The sequence below is a fragment of the Rhea pennata genome, chromosome 7 (genome assembly GCF_028389875.1).
Source record: "Rhea pennata isolate bPtePen1 chromosome 7, bPtePen1.pri, whole genome shotgun sequence".
Classification (NCBI taxonomy): domain Eukaryota; kingdom Metazoa; phylum Chordata; class Aves; order Rheiformes; family Rheidae; genus Rhea; species Rhea pennata.
Window position 1 is genome coordinate 20,989,033 of NC_084669.1, and position 15,950 is coordinate 21,004,982.

At 43.5% G+C, this 15,950-nt stretch overlaps 1 protein-coding gene across 2 annotated transcripts in view; it reads left to right on the plus strand.

Annotated features, from left to right (window-relative positions):
- The window catches only part of ANTXRL (ANTXR like), a 65,692-nt gene that overhangs the window by 24,153 nt on the left and 25,589 nt on the right, over nucleotides 1-15,950 (plus strand). For both annotated transcript variants that reach the window (XM_062579711.1, XM_062579712.1), the window contains exons 10-16: nucleotides 420-518; nucleotides 2,826-2,895; nucleotides 4,680-4,758; nucleotides 9,062-9,157; nucleotides 10,796-10,834; nucleotides 13,875-13,973; nucleotides 15,614-15,781. In XM_062579711.1, the coding sequence (XP_062435695.1) occupies nucleotides 420-518; nucleotides 2,826-2,895; nucleotides 4,680-4,758; nucleotides 9,062-9,157; nucleotides 10,796-10,834; nucleotides 13,875-13,973; nucleotides 15,614-15,781 (650 nt within the window). The remainder of the gene's footprint in view (nucleotides 1-419; nucleotides 519-2,825; nucleotides 2,896-4,679; nucleotides 4,759-9,061; nucleotides 9,158-10,795; nucleotides 10,835-13,874; nucleotides 13,974-15,613; nucleotides 15,782-15,950) is intronic.

A 15,950-nucleotide genomic window follows, 5' to 3' on the forward strand; every position in this document is an offset into this window, starting at 1 on the left:
CTGTCTGAACAAGCTCCTGCTGAAATCCCAGTGAGACTTGCTTGGGAGATTAGAGGGAGGACTGGTGAGCGTGGTTAGCCTGGGTGTCTGTCCGGAAAGCAGAGGAGGAACCACCAGATGGCATGAGTTGAGTCAGGCTCACAGTATTACCATGCCATCTTTAATTAAGGTGTGAGGCCCTGCGAGATGCTGCAGCAGCAACCTTAGACGAATGCCACTCTGAAGTACCAGCACCGCTATGGCATTCTGAGCCATTGCAGTTGAATATTGTGAGGGTCAGTGTGAATTTTTTTTGGTTCGGACGTTAGGCAGAAAGCAGTCATGGTCACATTGTATTTTAGATCGCTCTGGAAGGAAATACTGTATTAGAAGGATAAATTTAGCTTTTTTTCATAACTCTTTCTTATTTGTCCTTACAGAATCCTTTCAGGTTGTGGTAAGAGGCAATGGCTTTTATCATGCAAGAAATATCGACCAGGTACTCTGCAGCTTCAAGCTCAATGACAGCCTTACTATCAGTAAGTTTGCAGGCTGGTGGGAGCCAGTGCCCTATGTGGTGGTGTCACCTCATGGGACACAGCCCTTCTCCCATCCAAGCTGGGGAGTCTTTTGCACTGGATGTGGGGGGACTGGGTAGAAAACTACACCTAAGAGAAGCTTCAAATCCGTCTCTGTTCAATCCTGTGACCTGTGAGAGTTTATGGGGGACATTCTGCTGCATAGTGAGTTGTGGGCTTATTGTAATGGTTCATATGGGTGATGTATACAGCCAGTGGGAATTGGGTATCAGGTTTTACAAGGGAGCAATAAATTCATTCCTTATTTTCTTGTTCATCACCAATTAAAAAAAAATGTTACTATCGTGAACCTCTTGTGATATATTCAAACTGATTCAGGAGGTGCTTGCTGTAAAGCAGGGCCATTGCAGGCCTACTCTGTTGCTCTGGGATGCAAGACCCTGGTCTCATCATAGAAAGCCTGTAACACAGAAACTCACTGTAATTGTGCTAAACAGAGACTTTTGTTTGCTGTCTCAGCAGCCAGGCAAAGAACTGAAAGGCCAAAAAAGATTGAGTGTTCGATTTTTCAGCAGTCTCTTATTTCCAAGCAGCAGTGTATGTCTGGCAGGGTAAAGCATGGTGTGGGGAGGGGAACTTTGCTCTTTTACTTTTATATACTACCCTTGTTGGCTGAGCACAGTAGAGGCTTTTATATTCTGTCGCGGTCAGTCTGGTGCCTTCCCTAGCAGTGAATTCACTTTCAAGAAGGAGCGCATGAATTGCTCCTTCATTTCCTATCCAGGCTGCCTACATGGAGGCTGCATTAAATAAACTCCGGTGGTCTCATTCTCATTCCACTTACAGATGCCCTCAGCCAGAGGTTTGTTTTTTGTGGTTTATCAGGTAGCCAGACTTCAAGGTTTTTTTTTATTGTCCCTATTCCAAAAGCACCTTGACTGGATTTTGCATGGGGAGTGCTAGGGCCAACCTGCATTTCAAAGTACGTAAGAGGAAAACTACCCTGAGTCCACATCTTTTCCATGCTTTATTTTCCTTGGGTTAGGTCTGCATCATAATCTGATGTTACGGTGAGGCACTGATCTGTGCTGGCTAGCTTTTTGCCCTCAGGTTGGCCCTAAGCTCACCAGTATAACTTCTCTGCTTTAGCAGAGGTGAGGATGTGGAAATGAGTTTTGTCTTCACATGTGGTTGGGTGGTGAAGCATGAAGCAGCAAGGAACTCTTACATTTTGTTACTTGAGTTTCTTTTTCCCTAGACAGAAAGAGTAATTAAGTCTCTACAGAACACATATGCTGGCAGCTTTTAACCACCCTAAATTCCCATGGCATAGGCTCATGTGGACCTGCTGACTAGGTTGGCTCTTCACGGTCTTTCTCTCACCTGCACCTTAGCTACTTTGTTGGGCTATTTAGAGCTTAGCTTCAGTCACAGCAGTGACCTGCTCTGCTCTTGTGCCTTGACCGCACACTTTAGTGGGATGTATCATTAAAAGGTATGATGGAGGACCATTGCTGGGTCTCTGCCCTGCGTTCACGGGGCTTGACTTTGTGGGTGTGAGTTTAGAAAGCAACAGGGTAAGAACTGCTGATTCTTGGAGCAGCAGAGTGCAAGGAGGCAGCAAAGCACCCATTGCCTTGCTTTTGGCTCTGCCTATACCAGACCCCTGAAAAACAGGACTGGCTGCAGGCCCCAGGAAAGCTGGGGTGGAAGAGGCAACAGCTACTGCAGGATGGGTCCTTGTGGTAAGAGCAGTCCTGGCCCCATGCTACCTGTCTGCTATATATGACCCTCTATGGCTTTTTCTCCTGTCTCTCCACTTCAGCTTCACCCCTTCTCTGTCCTTCCTTTTCCCAGGGCTCAGCCAGCCCAGCCTTTGCCTTTCTTCTTTGTGTATGTATTTGGAGGTGGGTAGAGTTAAATTTTGCCTGTGCTTATGAGAAGCCTTGAGTCACCTCTGGGGTTGGAGTATTTGATGTGAGTAAAGTTTGGGTACACTTTTCAGATAGAGAAGAGGAGTGTTACAGAGCCAAGTACTGGGATGACTGTTCCTGTTGATACCAGTATAACATTAGCAGGCTAGAAGTACCACAGCTAGGAAATGGGAGAATATCACTATCCCTGACAGCGGTTATCAGTCATTTTGAAGTCAATTTTGACTAAGCAATACCACTGGGGACTATTGACAGTTGCCCATATGCTTAATTCATTTGTGGCCCTCATTGATGTTGACATTTCTCCGTGGCGTGGCCTGCTTGAGACTGTTTCTGCTTTACATCCCTGACAGTAATTCTCATTTCTTTTCAGATGAAAAGCCGACCATTGTTCATGGTACTTACTTGCTTTGTCCTGCCCCCGTGATAGAAGATGTTGGACAGTAAGTATTGTTTTCCAGCAAGCATTAAGAGAGGGGATTTCTGGATGAGGAAGTTGTTACTAAGCCAGAAGCTCAGAATTTTGCCCTAAGTGCCCAGCTAATAAGGTTTGCTTGTGGTAGGAATAGAGCCATCCCTCATGTGCCAAATCCTCTCCTGGTATGAGAAAGAGTAGCCTTGTGCTAGGCTGGGTCTTTGGCACAGCTTAATGAAAGGCCCTTTTGGATCATGTCCCTGTATTGTGATCATGCAGCACTGGGAGTGAAGCTGGCACAAAGAGCAGTATGATGCCAGTGTTTTTTAGCTCTCTGGCGCTCTCAGCCAGTCTGGTACCCTCCTAGGAGCAGTGCTAGACAGCACACCACGCAAGAGGCAGGGGGGTTAATACTTGTGTTTGTGGTTCTCTGGGTGGGGGAGGGATGGAGAGGAGCGTATTGCAGCCACGTATATTGTTGTAGCTAAGGAAGGAAAAAAGGCTGGTTGTAAAACTTTCAGCTCTCACATCAGCTGGGGCACAATCACTATTGCACCCTCATGTCCATGTCATACTGTCTCTAGAGATGCGGATGTTTGCAGTGACTCCATCACTGTGTGTCAGGTCTCAATCTGCTTTAATGGATGCTGATGGATGTTTAGGTTGCCCCTTCTGTTGCATCCTGTCTAGGGCTTCAAATCTGCAACAAAAACTGCAATGCAGCAAGTTTCAGGTGTTATTGCACTGCATCTCTGCAACTTCAGAGCTCCACCTGGGTGGGACTTTCTAATAGGACGTCTTGGAAGTCTACCCATATGACTAGGTGCTGTTGTGAGGCTGTCAGCTGTGAGGTGACTTGGAGAAAACTAGAGTAATAAGAAAGGTAGGGAGGAGTAGGTTTTGGATGTTGGGGAAAATGAGAAGAAAAACTTTGAATACACACATGTGACTTCTCCTCTGTCCCTATCTCGCATTTTTCAGACCAGAAGTTGATTGAATTCTAAGCAAACTCTTCATTTTGATTAAAAAGAAGAGAGGTGCTTGATTTGAATTCCTTCATTGCTGTTGTAGATGTTATTTCCTGGCGGTTTTTTTTTGCCCTGCTCTGCTCTTGCTAGCGTTGGCATTTTTCAGCTGTTTTAATCTCCCAGACTACTAAATGAGATGGCACAAGGCCCTAACTTCTTCCCTGGTTATCTTTTGGGTGCTTAAAAACTGTATTGATTGCGAGGTGGGAATGTTGTACTTGTAGGTAGTTGTAGAGGGGAAAGTTTAAGTAAGGCCAGAAAGAGACAGCTTAGAACAGCTGCCAGAATAGCATAAATTCTCAGACCCCTTTTATGACATTGAAAAATGACTGGAGTAAGATTTTGCTTTAATTTCACTGGCATTTCAGTGGTTTTCCCTGACCTTTGTTGGGGGAGTATCTGGTTTTACCTGGATATAAAAGAAAGCAGTCTGTCTCTTTAAGCTGCAGAAGGTGGGGTTGCGGGGGGGAGCAAAACCTTACAGAAGTTTCTTGTGCTATCTAGGCTAGGACTCACTGTCCTAGTGCCCTTTGCCCCAGGTAGGATGGAGCTTTTTTAAAAAGAGCGTATGTCCCACCTCAATTAAGCCAACGTAAAGAGACTGGCTCCTGGGCAAGCAGGGAGACAAGGGCAGGTAAGCACCTGAAGCCATGAAACTGCCTTGACTCAGCAGGACGTGTTACCCATGCGTGTTCATGAGCCAATGGCTAAAACACAGCCGGAATAAAGGGAACAATGGGTATAAAGATGACACTAAAAATAAGTGTATCTGTTTGTGCTTTAGGGTGGTTTTCCTACAAGTCAGCATGAACAACGGGCTAACGTTCATCTCCAGCTCTGTCAGCATCACCAGCACACATTGTGTAAGTAATTGCAATGGGGCTTGACAGAGAAACCATGAGATCTTGGAAAGAGACGGCTGCTCTTCAGGCAAAGCCTCCTTGAATGAGTATGAGCTTTCTACGGTTTATGCATCACAATTATTGACTGGATCCCAGTGAATCTTTTGAAAATTAACCAGGGCTGGTTAAGATTAAATTGTTATTGATGATGGATAGATCATGAGAAGTTATTGAATAAGCAATTGCAACAAAAGACTCCCAGCCCATTCCTGTCCTAGGGAAGAGAGATCTTCACGTATAAGATGACAGTAAAAGGGAATGCATGAAAACTAGGAGAGGAGTGTCTGGAAGGACACCCTATAGGGCACTGGGATCCATTATGGGATCTGGGGTGGAAGATAAAACTGTCAGGGCTTGGATCTTAGAAGGTCACAGCATGGAAGAGCCTCTCAGTGGTCAATACTGTTTTTTTTTTTTGTTTGGTGCTTACAGCGTTTGTTCTTAGAGCTCCTCAGTTTGCCTCTGCCTTAAGGCATTTTTACAGGACAGGAGGTGGTTGCTCCTCCTGCTGTCATGGAGGAAGATTCAGAAGAAGTCGAAGCCTCAGATCCTGAGAAGAGCTACTTGTTAATGGGCCATCCTACAAGCTAGCAAAGGGATAACACAGTGCTTGGGTCCAGTGATGGCAGTGACATGTACCACTCTGGAGTGATGTCAAAAGATTTCTAGCCCCAGGAAGAGGGTCAGGGACACAAAATCTGATTTTTGAATCAAATGATCAATATAAAGAAGCTGACTATTTGTAAATAAGCAGTCGTCTTCCTTGCCTTAGGGTAAGAATTGGGGATGCCCATAGCAGATGTGAGTTAGCATCAATACAGTATCAGTTTTTAGTACCTGAAGATTTGGCCCTTTGCTTTGGACTGCGCAAAGTTTTCTTTTTTTTTCTTTTCTTTTTTTTTTTTGATGAAGTACCTGATGCCAAGCATTTTGTATCAAAGTTGAACTTTATTTTATTATTAAAAAGATTTTTATAGCCTGCAGGAAATGCTGTCATACTGGTTTGTAATCAGTGCTGCCCTTTCTTACAGCTGTGGAACAGAAGGGCGGGAATGAGGATAAAGAGACAGAAACTATAATTTGCAAATTTGATTTTTCTGATATTTTGAGCGATGAAGCTGGGAAATTTCACACCAGATTGAAAGAGTGTAGTGTGTGGGGACTCAGTATTTAGCTGAGAGGTTTTTGCTGCTTTACCTGATTTTACAAATTCTTCATCCAAGTTTTCTATGCAGAAAACTGACATTTTCACATTTTACACCCCTCTTCTACCTCCGGTACCATGAAACCTTTTGAGTCTGCAGTGGAACACAAGTGTTAACTGGTGCATTCAGCTACCCATACATCATTATTTCTGATGGGGACTGAAGTCTTAGCCCTAGTTGGGGTCCCTACAGGCTAGAGCGTGGATGGAGGAGGCTTTCATCATGGTTGCCCTGGGATAAAGAGAGGAATCCAATCTCCAATCCTGTCAGTCTGGCAACTTTTCACCAGCTCTTGTAGATTGAATGTGAAAGAGGCAAGGGGCCTGATTCCCAGCTGTACCGGCCAGGCTGGCTCACTGCAGTCACATCCCACAAGTGGGGAGGTTGGCAGTTCAGTTTCCAAGTTTGTCTGTAATCTCATGCATTCTGCTCTTTTTGTTTTAGAGACTTCCTCAGTTTCCTTTTCTCTCCTGTTTGCTTTTCTGTGAGTGGCAGTCAGCTGGCCTGCTCCGCTCTCCTCCCCAGCTGGCTCTTCTGTCCTTTCTTTACAGTAAGTATCTTCTCTTAACTTTACTCCTAAAGCCTTTGTGTGATACCTGTGCTCGTTCTTGCTCAGCTGCGTGAAGTCTGCTACTTTCTTTTCTGAGTCCAATTTCACTACAATATGCGTGTACTTGATCACTGAGGAATTTTTAGCTTCTGGCTGCCAGCAGCTGCTGAGCTGCTGCAGGCAAATGTCTGAGCAATATATGTGAGCATTTAGCATGGGAAAAGCAAGTCCTGGGAATAAAGGTTACAAAACAAGCAAGTAATGTCTATTTGAAGTAACAGTAGTGGTGGTATGTGCATCTGTGGCTCATGTGCTGCATCAGTGCTGTGCTTGGGTTTGTTTTTAAAGGAGGGCAGCAATATGTCCTAAAGTTCGACTTAATTTTTACTCAGTCTTTTCTCAACAAACTAACTTCACCAGGAATTTACACCTCCCAAGTGTCTGCTTTCCAGATGCGTTAGTGCTGCACAAGGGCATGAGAGGGACGGAGAAGGGAGGTTGCAGCACTGTACTGCAGCTGGGCAGTGTCTTCTCACAGGACTCCTTGAAGCAGGAGGCAGTGCACAAATTGCAGTGCTCCACCATGCCCACATGAGTGAAGTGGGCCAGATAGCACATCCCAGCATGGGTCAGCTTCTTGCATCTGTAACAAGAAGTAACAGCAGCAGAGAGGTGATGCATGCTGTGGATGTGTGGGATATTGGCCTGCATGGTTAGGAGAGGGGGTACCAACCCTGTCTGCGTTGGTTGTGTGTTGAATTGTCAGTGCCAACAGCTCTAGGATTTAGTCTGAGGAAAAATTAGATACCACTCCAGTCAGTCACACAGGATCTCATCCAGACTTTGGAAAACTCTGGTCAACGGATGCTTTCTTTTCACCCTCAGTCTCTTCTCTGTCTTGGGTGGGGGGTGGGGGAGAAGCCCACCTGAACCAATAAGGGGAACTCCTGTTCTAAGAGGGGGCTAAGCATGAGTTTGTGTTGTCTTACAGGAATTCAGCAAGTAGTTTTCAGATTTAACGAAGTGAATCTCATGGACTCTATCCTCTATAAACCTTCCTTGGAACTTGCTTTCTTTCCACCCATCCTCCTACCTATCCTTGTTCCAAGGATAGGTTCCTCTCATAGCTTTCTTTCTAGCCAGTTCCTGTTCCCTGTAGCCTAATTCACAGACCTTTCTTCAAGCTCTTTCTACTTCTTTGCAGTCCCAAGCCATTCTCCAGTTTACTACCCTGTTTTACCTGCTCTCTGCTACCCCTGCTGCTGCTGGAATGAACCTCTTCTCAAACTCAGAAAATCCATCATTGAAGAGGTTTCTTTGGACAATATAAACTGTGCTAATAATGACATAGTCATGCATTTGATCCCTGTATGGGCCACTTGTTTGGGGTTGGACTAGATCTCCAGAGGTCTCTTCCAACATCACCAATTCTATGATTCTATGATTATATAGCTGGAGCTAATCTTAGCTGGATAGAGCCCAGTGTACTCCAAGGAAGCTGTGTGTCCCACCCTGCTGCTCCTCATCTGCATCAAATGTTTAGTTTCTAAAAAGCTGTATGTTTTGCTGGGGCCAAGCAGCACATAAGCATCTGCTTTACTGTTGTTGTCAGGGCACTACCCAGAGTCAGCGCATCTTCTCAACGCATTGACGTGAAATGCTCCAGGTAGAAAGAGTTTGTGAAGATTTACTCAAGAAAATTAGAGCTCGGGTCCTCTTTTGTTGTCTGGCTACTGTGAAATGCTAATCTCAAGTGTTACAGTGGCTATTTTTGAATTCTAATCTTTTTAAAGAAATTTTGAACTCAGTTGTGAGTGTAGACACTGACCATCTGGCCCCAGAGTCCTACTGTTCTCTGCAAGGAAATAGATGGATTATAAGGATTAGGAATGGTTAAGGTCGTGACTACAGTGTGGTGTAAAAACAGCCGAACTAGTTACAAGCAAGGTTGCCCGTGAACCAGTAGCATTACAAACTAGTGTGCATAAGCATTCAATTCAGGTTTGTGTGTGCAGTTTGGGTCAAGATGCAATGCACACAGGTTTGTGAGCTGATGAGGCTGAGCTGATGAGCTTGCTCTGCTGTGTGATGTTGACATGCTAACGCACTCTAAAATACCCATGATTTGAATATCAGCATTCGTATATTTTGTGTCTCTGGCAATGAAATGTTACTCTGCGCACTTGGGAGTCTGTGACCATGTGGTTTGAAATGCTCCTTGGACAATATTAAGGGACGTGTCAGCCCGGATCTGGGAATGGTTCATGTACAAGTTTCAAACCCTTTAATACCATAAATTCCTTCACTAATAGGAGGTCCTTCCCTGAACTACAGCTTCAGATACAGGTTGATGATGCTAAGTACTGACATGACCCTAGTGATAGCAGTGTTTGACTGCAGAATCTACCTGCAGAGTCGCAGAGAGAGGAAAACACGGCTCACTTTAATTGTGTGACTTGAGGGCTCCTACCTTGTTTTTTGATGCGTTGAGTAATCGTCTTGTTTGCAGCTGACTGGGACAATCCTCTTCATTGCGCTCCTGATTCTCTTTCTGCTGCTGGCTCTGGCTCTTCTTTGGTGGTTCTGGCCTCTTTGCTGCACAGTGGTAAGTATAGATTTTTTTATTCTTTGTTCCTTCTCTTCCCTGCCAAAGGCGAAAGTTAAAGTGTTGGACTGGGCAGTTAACTACTTTTCTCTCTCCCTCCCCTCCATTTCTTTTTTCTTTCTTTTTTTGGAAAACTAGTGCCTGGCTTGTAAGGCCATGATACAGCAAAGTGCTTAAAGCACTTGTTTAAGTCACTTTGGTCCAGATTTTTTGGATGTCACAAAGCCTAAGTGATTTTGACAGTGACTGAGAAGTGTAACTTTTAAGTGATTTAGAACAGGACTTTCAGAATGTAGATACTGTTAAAAGTCTGGCCATTCAGGGCTTGTGGATGTGTCTCCAGTGAGTAGCAAAAAGTTACGAAGAGAGAAGCTGTTGTCAGTCAAGCTGTTCCATGATCAGATGTTGGGTAGCTACAACAGCATACTGCTGAACCCAAGACATAGGGATTGTTACCTTAGGTTTTGCTGCTTCCCATTTCTTCGTGTAGCACTGGATCAAGTGGCTTGAGTCTTCAGGGTGTCATGGATTCTGCATTGTGCTTCATTATGTTGCACAGATAAGATCTAAATCTTATTTAAAGTCAGTGTTACGTAGGGTGCTAAGTACACATTCTGCAGTTGACCAAGAAACCAGCTATCTAAATCATTTGAAACTTGCACCATTGGGTGAAATAATGCTTAAATATTGCTTGAAGAACACTTGAAGTGTTATATGCTGCAGTTTCTTTGGGCTACTTTTAAAAAATCTGTAAAATGCGATTGCTTTCACTTTATTTGTTAAGCGCACAAGTCATAAGATTATGCATGGAGTTAAAAGTTCTGGACATCTCACAGGGGCCAGTTAGCACCTGATAGGCCTGGAGCCCTGGTTTCTTTGCTATGTTTGATGGCCCTATTGCTGCAACTTGAACGTTGATATCAGTGTGAGTAACTACTCTGCTGGCTCTGTTCAAGTATTATGGTGCCGTGTGCCATGAGTAATCACAGTCATTTCAGTGAGGCTTTTCACAGGAGTGATGCTTTGTAGGGTCGAGTCCAGTGTTTGCAGAAGGGGACAGTAAATGAAACGTATGGGTCATAGCGGAGGTGATTGGACTGCATGTGAGAGAGAGCCTTGAGATGCCTCTGTTCTCCTTCCTGCCACTGCCTGAGCTTGGCCTGAGTTTCTCTAGGGACACAGACGTGCTCCTTCAGAACAGATTTTGAAATCTGCTGAGGAAGAGCGTAGCACTAATATTTGCATATGCTGTTACTGCTCTTTTTAGGTACAAGAGCTTTTTCTTCCTTTCTTTCTTTTTTTTTAATTCTTGGAAGTTGCAGACTGAGCGAATATTTTGCAGTAGCTTGATAATCAAATGATATGTTTAAAGCAGAGCTCCCAGAATATGAAATATGGAGCTACTTAATGAGGTGCTTCTTGACAAACTGGATAGTTCAATGTGTGGGTTTAGCTTCTTATCTACATTTATTCTGTGCTAGTTGAAAAGTGGTGAGACTAATGAAAGGATTGAATGTGGGAGAATGGAGCAGGACAACCCATTTGTGCAGTCTGCAAGGAAGTGGAGAGAGTTCAGCCCTGGGAGATGGGTGAACCCTGCCATTAACTCAGATTTCTCCTGTTCTTTATATATTCCAGGTGATCAAGGAGCCACCTCCACCACCGCCTCCAGAGCCTGTAAGTATGCTATTTTTGAGCTGTTGCAGTGTCTGCAGCTGCTGTAGCGTATGGTGCTGCCCAGGAAGGTCCATCCCGTAGGGGTCATAATGACACCTTGAAGGCTGTGAGAGGAAATCTCTTGGGCCAGGACAGTTATTTCTATCTTCAGGCTACAGTACTGTAAGCATATAGTGAGACAATTTCCATCCGCAGAGAAAACAGTTCACAGCCCCACAGTTTGTACCGTGTTTTGTTCCCTCTGTTGCACATCAAGTCCGTGTGTATGAAACCCTTTGTTTCTCAAACAGAAAAACCAGTGCGCTGGAGGCCGTCCCTCCTCTAGCAAAGCTGCCGTGCTGTTGGCGGGAGCTTCGCCTGGATCAGGAGTGAGGGATCGAGCCTGGCGCCCGAAACAAAGGGCAGCAAAAGCCGCGTTCCTGTGGCTTTGGTGCAGGAGCCGGAGGAGGGAGCCTGCCCTGGCTGCACTTCTGCTGCAGAGTGACCTTTGGCAGGATGTTCAGCCTTTCTCCACTTGAGCTTTGAGCTTCTACGAGGCAGGGTTGTATTTAGCTATTTTTGGCACAGTAACATACAGGGGCCTTAACCTCAGCAGAGGTATCACTGTGCTATTTTGAAAAAAACAATACTAATAAATGTATCTCCAGAGTAAACTCATGCCTGCCTTTACTCCTTTCCCAGACACAGACAGTTAACCGATGGAAAAATACTTGCCTAACCCACAAGAGAAGCTTACAGTTTGCTGCTAACTTACTGTAACTTGGCATGAATATCAAGAGGCAACCACAGCTGCTGTTTTGAGGTTGCCAGAGGCCACCACTGCTGTCTCTGTGATCCTGTTTATCCTGAGCAGCAGCACCGTGACAATTTTACTTTAGAATATACACCAAAAATCATGCCTTTTCGGGGTCATTGGTGGTGTTGTGAAGCATGCAATTGCAGCATACTGTATTTGAGGGAGATTTCTGAGAGTATCACACCCATGGAGCAGAATTCCCAGATGCTTCGAGATTATTCTCATCAGCAGAGATTAAGTCAGCTCACAGTCTTTTGAACAGCATTTAAGCTTCCAGAAATAACACAGAATACAGATGTTATCCATCCCTTTACTTGGCCATGTCTTTATCCACTATGGGTGATTGCTTTATATTTAACACTAGCCTCCTATGGTACTGTGACCTGCCCTTTAGCTCATATAGTCTGATATTGCTATTATTATTGCTATTATTAAATTTAATAATTTAATTTAATAATTAAATTTAGTTATCTATAAAAACTTGTTCTAAACCACACTCATTAGATTTCCATCATTTATAAAAATGTATGAGGTGGCTGTTGATATTTTGTATGTGGCTTTGTGTGTTTAGTGTAGAGAGCGTTTGGTATAAACTCTTTTTCAACTGGACAAGTATAAACCATCACTGTTAACTGTGTGCTGTCAGACAGAGTGCTACTGTAAGACTTGAAAACAGTGAAGGCTGTTAGATATGAAGACTTCAAATTTGTGTTACATCTCATGGAAGAGGCAGGGTGTTATATATAGTGCTTAAGTTCACAATGAAGTGAAATGCTATTTGGTTAAAACTGTTGATGTGATTCTAAGATACTGCCTTAGAGGTGGCACAAAATGTTGTTATACTATTCCAAAAAAAAAAAAATTCATACCTTACTAATAATATGTTTTTCTGACTTAGACAACTCCCCCCCAAATCTAGTCTTGCCTGGTCATACTAAGGAATTTGTTGGAGGAACTGATCCATGAACTTTAGCTGAGATATCTCATGTCACTGAATAAGTAATGGAAATACCTTTTCTCCAAAGCATAATATAAGAGTTAAGTAAGAAAAAACAAAAGCATTTTTTTTAAGTTGTTACTGGCTTTTGGACTCTTAATTCCTGTCATATTCTAATAAAAACACTTAGGACAACTTTGGAAAAAGTTTCACACAATAATATGGTAGTAACTCAAGTGTTTGGATTTCTCGTAGTGAAAACAGTCATTCCAGGCAAAGAGTTTCTAGAATCATACTGATGAAAATTAATAGAGGGCACTGTGCATGGCCCGTCCAAGAGCATACAGATCAGCATAGCAGATGAGGGTGGTTTTTGTTTGCCTTAAAAAAAAAAAAAAAAAAAAAAAAAAAAAAAAAAAAAAAAAAGAGAGAGAGAGAGAGAGTGTGAGGAATGGCAGTGGTATGGTAGGAGTCTTACCAGGCCCCTTCCTCAGCTATGGCCGTCTTCGGCGCTGACAGAGCAGCACAGCACGGCCGTTGGCTGCACGGGCGCAGCGTAATGCCAGGGAGCCCGCAAAGCCCCAGGGACTTCTGTCGCCTCAAGGGCTGGGGATGTGTTCCCAGGGTGGTCGAACCAGAAATATTTGCTAGCTTTTAATTGAGCAAGAAAAGCATGAGAAACCCAGAGTAAAACCCTGATTCAGACTCTCTCGTGTTCCAGAAAAAATCTGCAGTCTTTATAATTGCAGGGCAAAACTCTGGATCTGAGCTTCCTGAAAACTTGGAAATGTTCCAGTGTCAGTCCCAGTTCCAAGCTGTGCAGCTTAGGCAAGTCTCTACAAAGCATCAAGCAGCGCAGAGTAACTGGTTACAGCTGCCATGAAAAAAGGGCCTGATGCACATGTTTGAAAACTCACAGTGGTATCTTTTTTCCCTGTTAGGTGACATTAAATTCGAAAAGCACAATAAATAAATGATTTCTTTGGGTAAACTGATTGCCATGTTTTCTGCATAGTGCACTGGCAAGCTAGTATAATGTACAATTCATCTCTACTTTGCCTTCTCTTAAAAGTCAGTTGTGATTTTGAAGCTGAATGCATATTTGACTAAATAAAAGCAGCCTGAAGAGGGGAATAGGCAGTCCTCTTTGGCTTCCCTAGTTAAAATTGCAGCTGCAGAGACAAGAGACTTTTGTTTGTTGTCAGCATGAAAGTGTAACACACAAAGCCAAGTATCCAAGGATTGGACCTTGTTTTCCATGCCATTTATGCAAGAACAGCAGCAACATCTCCCCATCTTTCCCATAGGAATCAGATGATGAAGATGGATTGCCAAAGAAGAAATGGCCAACTGTAGATGCATCTTATTATGGAGGTCGAGGTGTTGGTGGAATTAAGAGGATGGAGGTATTTGGGTTGTGTTTTTTTGCTGTTGTAAAAATCAGAACATTTAATTATAAATTATAGCAATGTATTTTATATGGTTTCTACTCTGATGAAGTAGAGACTGGGATTTTATTTGAGCCTATCCACCTGATTGCACCTGCCAACTAAGCAGGCAAACATCAAGCTGCTGTCATTTGCATCTGTAATTAATTGAGTCTAGCATTATTAGCAGGAACAAATTAACAAGTTCAGAAATGGGATAAGCACCAAAAGAAGTTTTAATTTACTGGATCAAATCCTTCAGCTGATGCAGTGGGGTCTAATTCTCTTAACTAAAGCAGAGTTAAGCAGATTTTGAGCATTTGAGGGTGCAGTGTACACTGTGCCTGGCTGGAAGCAATTTGTTTGAGAACCAAAACAGGTGGTTTTTCAGTTGAGCATTAACTCCTAATGCACTAAAAATTTGCCTGGGGAAAAATTCGTTCATGAGCTTCCATAGTGAAATTGGCCAATAAATCAAATTTTACCCTGGGAGTCATGCACAAGCCAGACTTGATGTGTGAAGTGAGGTAAAGAAATTTGCCTTGTGCTTTTGTATAGCATGTGTGTTCCAGGGAGCCAGTAGATAATGCTGTAATTGGCTGCTAACACGTGTAAATGAGCATAACGTAAATCAATTTAATATTTCTAGTTGTGGTTAATATAACTATAAGGCACAGAACTGGCACTCATTTATATCAGCTGAGGGCCTAATGATGTCTTTCAGGGTTGTCACATGAGAAACTCCATTAGATCTAAATAGAAGCTGAGGGAGTTAAGGTGAAGTAACCCAAAGGAGGATCTGCACCAAACTGGGGCTAACGAAATGAAAGCAGTTATATCTCAGCATGTCCCTGCAAGTCTGTAGTTGACATACTGTATCTTAATATTCCTCTGCCGTTCGCCTCTGGAGAATTTTATTCTTGATGCTGAGTAGCTGAGCAGCCCACGAATCATATGCTGCCCTCCAATGCAGGCACATATCTCCTTGAGACTGAGTCAGATCCCAAAAGCAGAATTTCAGCATAAAATAGATAACGTATAGTACGTGAGGATAAAGCTACTATCCTCTTATGTGGCTATACTAGGTCTTTTTTGGAAGACCTATTTTAGCAGTAGCTACACAGCAAGTTTGAGGGCTGGAGCTCTTAAGAAACCTTTGAAGTACTTGTCTACTGACTTTTTTTCACTTTTGAACTGAATAACAGGAGCTCCTTAGGGCTAGCTGAAGAAAAAGAAAATGCTTTTCTTCAGCTAGTGCTGCTGCCTGCTTTTTGAAAGAGATGGTGGGAAGTGTATTATACTGTATCCTACCAGAGCAGAATGCTTCAGATGTCCGTTAGAAATGGAGGTTAATCTGTCCTGGTTGCTGTGACTCCCCCAGGATCTTATGTTACCAGAAAATGCAAATGCTGATAGTGTAGGCTGGTTTTGAGAGAGAATATTTGATTCTTAAATGTGTTTCTCAGATTACAGTGGGAGTTTGGTGTCTTCATAAATTTGGCTTTGTGTCTGGTGGCATTTGAATCATCTAATGGGAGCTACATTAGTATCTGTGAAAACCACATGCTACTGGAGACTGCCAAAGTGTCTCTACTTACAATGTGCTGTCCTGGCTTCAGGTGCGATGGGGAGACAAAGGATCAACAGAGGAAGGAGCAAAACTGGAGAAGCCCAAAAATGCCATTATTAAGTTGCCAGAGCAGGAATATGAGCCGTGGGAACCCAAGCCAAAAAAGCCTCATGTGAGAAAACCTCCTTCCCAGCGGAAGTGGTACACACCAATCAAGGTAATGTCTGACCCTTGGTTTTACAACATGTCTCTCTTACGTCATGCGTGTTACTGTGTCCTGTGTCCTCAGCACAGCCTGTCTTATGTTGGGGCTAGGGGACCCTATTTAGAAAAACAAGCAGGAGCCCCAGGCCCTCCAGTGCATCACTTCTGGGAAGAAGTATGGA